The 8502-nt window shown below is 47.4% G+C and overlaps 1 protein-coding gene across 1 annotated transcript in view; it reads right to left on the reverse strand.

The window, feature by feature from the left end:
• The window catches only part of LOC102869488 (putative serpin A13-like), an 8094-nt gene extending 1051 nt beyond the window's left edge, over positions 1–7043 (reverse strand). Inside the window, exons 1-3 of the mRNA XM_006879191.1 lie at positions 6461–7043; positions 4380–4665; positions 3683–3755 (exon numbers count right to left, since the gene is read on the reverse strand). Coding sequence (XP_006879253.1) covers positions 3683–3755; positions 4380–4665; positions 6461–7043 — 942 coding nt within the window. The remainder of the gene's footprint in view (positions 1–3682; positions 3756–4379; positions 4666–6460) is intronic.
• Between the last annotated feature and the right edge of the window lie 1459 nt (positions 7044–8502).

An 8502-nucleotide genomic window follows, 5' to 3' on the forward strand; every position in this document is an offset into this window, starting at 1 on the left:
ATCCATCCATCTATCCATCCATGCATCCATCCATGCATCCATCCATCCATCCATCCATCCATCCATGCATCCATGCATCCATCCATCCATCCATCTATCCATCCATCCATCCATCCATCCATCCATCCATCTATGCATCCATCCATCCATCCATCCATCCATCATTTCCTCATGGACTCATTAATCCAAGTATCCATCCAGTAACCACTTCATACAATCATATTACTTATTATTTTGTGCCCTTCATTTTGCGAGCCTATTGCCATTCATTTGATCATGGACTCATTTGGATTTTCTCAGTGGAAAGAATATGCAAAGGAAAGCAGGAAACTCATCCTGAACAGGCAGGTTAGATCGCGAGGGACTTCAAGCACCATAATATCGTGTAGTGCCATCTTCAACCTAGGGTTAGCAGGAAGCGTTTGGAGAATGTGATGCCATGGGAGAGAAAGGATCTAGTGTTTTGAGAAGCAAAGAGGAGTTAAAGCTAATAAACAAGACACTAGGCGGATCAGGTAGATCAAGACTCAAGCCTGTGTATAGGATTTAATCTTAGTTATTAATGATAACGGAGGCAGTAGGACTCAGCATCCCCAGTGATATTCTGTGTCAAAAACTCACTCTTCCATGAACTTATAGATGTAGGGGATAGGCTCAGTGAACCCCAAACTCTGGGTACAAAAAGAAGAGGATTAGAGAGGAACTGGACAGGACTCTTGCCTCATCTGCAGAATGACCATAGCCCTCCTGGGACACTGATCCTTCATGGTGAAAAGCTTGGAGTTGGGAACTGTACTGACTTGGGTTCAAATCCTACCTCTGGCTTTTTCTATTTTTTTGTTTTGTTTTTTTGTGTGTGTATGATTGTGTCTATTTTTCTTTGTCTTTTTCCTGGCTCACTGCGATGGTCTTCTAACTCCAAGCTTCCATTCTTAACTCTGGCTCTTTCTAGTTGTTGTTGTTGTTGTTGTGGTTTCTATTTTTCTTTGTCTTTTTTCCTGGCTCACTGCAATGGTCGTCTAACTCCAAGCTTCCATTCCTGCCCTGCTATAGTTTATTCTTCCCATGGTTGTCAACAGAGCCTTTCAAATTTGGTTGGATCTTGTCACGTTACTCTTCTGCTTGAAACCCTGCAGCGTCTGTCCATCTATCTCGCTCAGAGTAGAAGTCAAAAGCCTTTTTGGTCCTAACTTCTACCCTATTGACCCACCTCATCTTCTGACATACTTACTCCTATTTGCCCTGTTCCAATGGCCTTTTTGCTGCTTCTAGAATATACCACACTTGTTTGTGACACAGAACATTTGCACTCGTACCCTTTGCCAAGAATTTTGTTCCCTTGTAGGATGTTGGTCTGATCTGCCTTGCCAACTAGTCCTGGAACAGGTCCCGTGGTTCCCCCATACCCTGATGTGTTTTACCTTGTGGTGCTTATTCCCACCTGGTATGTTTGTTATTGTGCATCCTCTGCCATCCCAGGTTATAGCACTGCTCTTTCCACTGCTGTTTCACCACTGAATCTATGTCTGGGACACAGTAAACCCTCATTCTCCCAACACATCACCGTCATCATCCTTACCAGCTGTGGACATTTGAAGCTCGAGGACTCTGGCTCTATCCCCTGCCAGGGTGACGTGGCTGTGGACAAATTGCTTCCTCCCTTAGATGCAATCTAAAGTCTCCAGATATCACATGTGGGAACAGAAACTTAGTGAAGCTGAGGGGATTCCCAGCTTGCTGTGACTCAGGTCTGTTTGACTCCAAAGCACACATTTTTTTTTCTTTCTCTCTCTGAGTCCCATTGTGCCTTTATAAACGTGTGTGAAGTGAAGGCCATGGCCTTGAACAGCTACACAGTTGTTGGTGTTGGTGATTGCCATCGAGTCGAGCACGACTCATAGCAACCCTAGGAACAAAAGGCCTGAAGCCTTTGAATAACTATCATCACTTATCAAGGTTCATAGATTTTCCACAGGCATATTGCTTAGGAATTGGATGCTGCTCCTGCTTCCAATACTACACAGTACTGTACAAAAAGAATTTGGGCCTTTGGAGTCCATTGATTTGACATAGGCTTGAGCCCTGGCCTTGATGCTAGTAAGCATGGTAATCTTAGCCTTCTTAGCCTCTCTAAGCCTCAGTTTCCTCATCTTAAAAATGGGTTACAGCACCTACCACATCACTGCAAGGGTTCAAGGATATAGCAAGTTCAAGGAGCTACACTTCACAGAGAGCACACAGTGCATGCCCAGCCAGGACGAGAAGGGAAGGCACATGTGTGTGAGGCATGGGCGTTCTTGCTTGCCCCTCAGCTTTCCTGATCTGCCCTCCATTCTTCCCTCCTAGGACTCTCCTGCCCCAGAGAACACAGCTCTGGGCATTTCCCTCCACTCTCTCTACCTCAGGGCAGGCTTGAAGGCGTTCACTCCACCCTTCCCTTCATAGAACTTTCTACTGCATCATTACGCTTTAGCTGCTTCCCATCTGACTTCAGGATAGAGTCCAGGGTTAATAGAGAAGGTTATAGAGTCTCCTGAGAAGGACATGGACCCAGATTCACCTAGTGGACGGACCTCAAGTTCTAAGGCTTCTGCCTCCCTAACCCCCTAGGGAACTTTGCTTTTTTTTTTTTTTTTTAATAAAAAAATAAAATCTTTTATGCTGGTTCACTTACAAAGTTCATATACATTGTGTTTCACATCACTGTCTTTCCCATTTCCTTTACCCATTCCTCCCTCCACCCAACAAACCACGTGACCCTATGATCACCCCCTGCACATCCTCACCCCTCTACTCCTACCCTCCCCCTTCCACTCATTGGATCCTCATGCCCCTTTTCCAAGTTATCTTTCCATTTCTACAATAATGGTCTTACACAGTAGAACTGAGTTCATTCACTTAGCAGGCTGCTCCCCAGTCCCTCCAAAGTTAGGTAGTGATTTTCAAAATCATTGCTCCTGTGTGCTGTGTAATATTCTGTTGTGTGAATGTATCACAATTTCTCAAGCCATTCATTGGTGGTTGGACATCTGGGCTGTTTCCATGCTCTTGCGATGGCTGATAACGCTGCTATGGACATTGGTGGACAAATCTCCATTTTTGCCTCAGTTCTCATTTTCTCTGGGTATATTTCAAGCAGTAGAATACCTGGGTCATATAGAATTTCTATGTTCAGCTTTTTGAGGAAGCACCAGACTGCTTTCCAGAGTGTTTGTACCATTTTACAATCTCACCAACGTGTAAGAGTTCCTATCTCTCTACCACCTCTCCAATATGTATTATGACTTACTGACCTGTTACACTTTGTGCCTAGGGAAGTTCTGATGTTCCACTCAACCTCCTGTTTTGACCCCAGGTCAGGAATGGCCTCACCTAGGAAGCTTCTTCCAGCTTCCCACTTGGTTTTTTACTTCACATGGTTATGATGGTAGATCACTGCGAGTCCATGACCCACCCCTTGTCTTCTCTGTCTCCCAAGGACAGAGATGAGGGGAAAAATGGAGCCTGATTCCTGTGGGATCCCCCAGGACCTTACAGAAGTCAGAGCTCCGTTTTAATACACAGAAGCAGATAGCAAAGTCTTAGGAAGCCGGAGATCCTGTTTGTTAAACAGAAGTCGCCCCCTTCTCCCAGGGACTGAGCAAAGGAAAGAGAGACCCCCAGGCCCTGATCCCCAACTTACTTTAGAGATGTTCAGTAGGAGCTGCTTAGGGATGCCACCTCTCACTTTCAGCAGAGGAAGCAGTGCCTCCAAACTGCAGTTTTGGGAGATGGAGATTTTGGGGAAAAAGAAATCGAGGTCACTGTGGAGAGATGAAAAGGGTTGTGCTGCTGGGATTTCTGAAGGTTGAGATCCAGAAAGGATAACAGTTCCCTGGGAGATGATAGAACCTGTGGATAGTGTTGTTCTGTCCCATTTAGTCAGAGCCAACCCTCAGCTGACCCTCCAGCAGGTTTTCATGGGCAGTAAATCACATGGGAGAAGATTGCCTATCTTTCTCCCATGGAGCAGCTGGTGCCTTTGAACCCTGTGCTTTTGGGATAGCAGCAAAGCTCCTTACCACTAGACCACCAGAGTTCCCTAGATAGTACCTTGTTGTTTTTGTTACTTATCAATGAATTGGGACCAACCCTTAGCAGACCCTCCCGCAGGGTTTCAGAGGCAGTGAGGCTCGCATGGGAGGAGCATGCCCATCCTTCTCCCGCAGAGCAGCTGGTGACTCTGAATTGACAGTGCGACTCCTTGCCACTGACTATCGACACTCAGGTGTTGACAATCCCTAGAAAGGCAGTGCTCTGGGAGATGCTAGTGTCCTGGAGACAATGGGTAGCAACTGAGGAGGGAAATGGGTAGCAACTGAGGAGGGAAATGGGTTGACCTTCGGGAGCCTTCCCTGCGCCAGGTGCCCCCAGGCAGCAACCTGGTGAAGAACGAGCGATTCCACTTGATGAGCCTCTCAGGACTCAGCGCTTTCTCCAGCTGATGCAGCGCGCCTTGCACCGGGAAGACGAAGACAGAGGTGGTGTTGGCGGTCAGCTCCATCTGCAGCACTATGCTCTGCAGCTCGTAGTCCACGTAGAAGAGGTGGCTGGCATTCTGCATCATCGTAGGGATCCGCACAGACCTGGTCGGGTCCCTCAAGGACTTCCTCAGGCTGGTGGTGGCTTTAGGGTCAAAGGGATGAACCCACGAGGCTGAGAAAGAGATGTGCTGACATCAGGAGGATTGTTTGCTTTTAAACAGAGCAGTATGTCATTGAGATCAAAGCTCCCAAAGCTGCCGTGGCTTTGAAGGCCAGCCTCTGCCTGTCTTTGAGACCCTCGGCCAATTACCTGCCATATTTATTCCTTTGTCTTCTCATCTGTTGAATAGAATAGTCTGTGCCCTTTTGGGTTGTGATGAGAAAGAAACAAATGTTAACTATGCCCAGTGCTGACTAAGTGCTACCAAGAACTCCTTAGATTAAATATGTTAACGTAAAAACCACATTTACACACATACACACACACACACACACACACACACACTCATCATCACTTGTTGACCTTGGGTTGGTATTGACTCATAGCTGACCCTCCAGTGGGTTTTTGGAAGCTGTAAATTGCATAGGAGGAGACTGCCCATCTTTCTCCACAAACCTGCTGGTGAATTCGAACTAGCTGCTTTTAGGATAGCAGCGTGACTCCCTAAGGACTAAGCCACTAGAGCTCTGATGTGGTCGAAGCTGACAAACCAATACTGACAGCTGCATATTTAAGAAACACTGTGACTCAGGATAACCACCTTCTGGGTTTTTTGTTTTGTTTTGTTTTTAAAATCTCACAACAATGTTGTTGTTAAGTGCTGTGGAGTTGTAGATGCAACAATGAATAAATACTTAAAAAAGTGAACTGGGGAGGGGGAAGGGAGGGAGAAACAGTAAGATGTGAAACAATGAATGAGTACAAAATCAAACTTTTCTGTAAACTTGTGTTAAAATCACAATTCAAATAATTTGTTAAGCAAAAATCTGTTTTCTCCCTTGGAAAACTGGAGTGTTGATTGTATCTGCTTCTTCCTGGAGAGAGGGTCACATGAGGCCATGAGTACGGGTGAGCCCCGAGACCCCCAGGGCACTGCGCACCATGAGTGCTTGGTCTGGCTACTGGGTCCTGAACTGGAGTAATGGCATGAGAGGGGCCACCGCATGGAGCCTGCATAGTCGTTGTGAAGGACACTGAGCTTAGTAAAGCTGAACAGGTAGTGGTCAGACACACACCCTGGTGAGCTCTCCCTGTCTCTTTTGTCTCTGTCCCTGGGCGGGCGTTTCTTGGCTGCTTTCAGGGTTCTCAAAGTGAGGACCAGGGCCCCCTTCTGCAAATGCTGCTGCAGGGGAGGGAGGGGGGTGGCTTCAAATGCAGAATCTTGAGCTCTCTGCTCCCCTCTCCCTGAGTCAGAAACTGAGGAGAGCAAAAACCAGCCAACCTCAAATCTCTTGAGCTAAGTGTTGTGGATTCCAATTCCACACATCCCCCCAAATACGGGAGTGTCACGGTACAATGTGGAAGCTATACAAGGATCCCTCGGGTCTGATTTGTCCTGAAGAAAGTGCAACCAGAATGCTCCTTGTATCTCCGTCACAGCAGCACTAGAGAACTGGCACCAGGTAGAGAATAGCTTCAGTTCAAACAAGTTTCTCAGAGTTCTTATCCACATGAATGTTTGGAGAGCCTTCCTTCAAAGAGAAACTCAATGAGTAGCTTAAAAAATACAGGACAGGTGATGAGTTCTCCACTGTTGGAAATAATCAAGAAGCGGCATCAAGGGTTCTAGTTCAAACACTTTCTAAGTGTTTTCTATATTGGAATCCATAGGAAAACTCACTGGATGAGGTCAGATGTGGGGAGAGGGTGGGATGGGGCCTGGATTTCCAGGAAGGAGGTTCCATTTATACGCTTACACACACACACCCTCTCTTACCTTTGAAGAGTATGTGATTCAACAGAACTTCTGTGGTTTCATTTCCCAAGTCCTGCATCCAGGCCCCCAGCATCCCATTGGTCTTCTGATGGACGTGTTTCTTGATGTGTTTCTGGGTGTTCTTGAGTTTCTTCATGGACCTGTGGCCCAGGTTGCTGAACCTGTGCTGGCCTGTGGTCAGGAGCAGCTGGGGACTTTGAGAGTGGAGCCTGTGCTGCAGGTCCTCGAAGCCCTCCTGGATTTCAGCCTTAGGTACCGTGGTGAGGTTGAACCCCAGAATCTTCAGGAGCTTGTTCCTGCTGTCAGTGGGGGCCTCGAGGGAGAGTGCGACCAAGGCAGAGGAGATGCTGGCTGGGGAGAAGAAAATGTTCCCATTGGGGGAGTTTAAGGCCAGCTGTCTATAGAGGTTAAAGGCAAACTCAAGGTTGCCCCTGGAAATCTTGTGGAAGGGCAGGCTGGGCCTGGGGGTGCTGTCTTGGGGGTCAGCAGTGGCACGTGTGGCGTCTTCTGGGCCAGTGAAGGCTTGACAGTGAGCCGTAGCCACGAGCACAGGGAGCAGTAACAGCAACCGATGGCCTTCCATTCTCTGGAGTTCTTGGCATGGACGCAGTGCTGAGCGGAGGGCAACAACAAAACCATCGTTATCATCATGAATGGTATTCACGGAGCATCTGCTCATTACATTCTCCTTGCCATCCCCACTGCAGCACATGTTTACATCCCCAGCTGTCAGATGAGAAGCTAGAGACCCAGACAGGTTGTAACAAATCAGCAGAGAGAATCGAAAAGGGGAGGAGGGGGTGGCGGCAGGGTGAGTTCTTGCTCATCTCTAAGTGCAGCTCTTGGGGTTTAATTGAGAGGTTCGTGTACGTGGGTCCACAGTCAACCCCCATGGTGCCAGCAGTCACAAAATCAAAAGACCTTGCATTGGAATGATAGGCTGTCGAGGAACGCTTTAAAGTGGTAAAGAACAAGGATGTCGATTTGAAGACCAAGATGTGCCTAACGCCAACCAGCCAAGGTATTTTTGGTTGCTGAATATGCGTCTAAAAGTTGCACAGTGGATAAGGATGGCAAAAGAAGAATCGATCTCTGTGAACTGTGGTGTTGGTGAAAAGCATTGACTGTTGCACGCATTGCCAGGAGAACCAGTAACTATGTTGGAGGAAATGCAAGCAGGGTGCCCCTTAGAGACAAGGATCGTTAGACTCTGCCTCACATATTTTGAGGATGTTGTCAGGAGGGGCCAGTCTTTTAGCAAAAGACATCAGGCTGAGGAAGGTGGAGGATCCGTGTAAGAGAGGAAAACCGTTAAGGACCTGGTCTGCTACTCTAACAAGGAGCTCCAGGATGGAGGAGACGCTGCTAGTGGCACAGGATAGGGCAAGATTGAGATCTGTTGTCACAAGGTCAATGTGAGTCAGAGTTGACTCAATAGCACCTCACAACAGCATGTTGTTGGGAGGTGCCGTCAAGGAGAGTACAACTCCTAGTGACCCCATGAACAAAAGATCTGAACCCTGTTGTACCCTGCACCATTCTCACACTTCCTCACACACAAGAGCCCATTGCAACAGTCACCGTGTCAATCCACCTGGCTGAGGGTCTTTCTCTCCCCCACTGACCCTCCACCCTTCCCAACATCATGTCCTTCTCCAAGGAATAGTCAGTCCCTCCTAGCAACGTGCCCAAAGTATGTGAGGTGAAGCCTCATCATTCTCGCCTCTAAAGAGCACTCCAGCTGCATCCTCTCTAAGACATACCTGTTCATTCTCTTGGCTGTCCATGGGATGTTCAGTGCTCTTCTCCAACACCACAGCTCAAAAGCAAAGGTGTCAATTCTTTTCCTGTCATCCTTATTAATTATCCAGCTCTCTGATGTATAGCAAGTAATTGGAAAGACCGTGGCCTGAATCATATGCACCTTAGTCCTCAAACTGACATCAATACTCCTCAACAACAAGATATATGTGATAATAACTGGTTGGTTCCCAAAGCTGTCTGGGTAGATTCCAGCTGGCTGCACCTTACCCCCATACCCA

This window comes from Elephantulus edwardii, unplaced genomic scaffold, assembly GCF_000299155.1.
Source record: "Elephantulus edwardii isolate Elephantulus edwardi_28Jun2011 unplaced genomic scaffold, EleEdw1.0 scaffold00002, whole genome shotgun sequence".
NCBI lineage: Eukaryota > Metazoa > Chordata > Mammalia > Macroscelidea > Macroscelididae > Elephantulus > Elephantulus edwardii.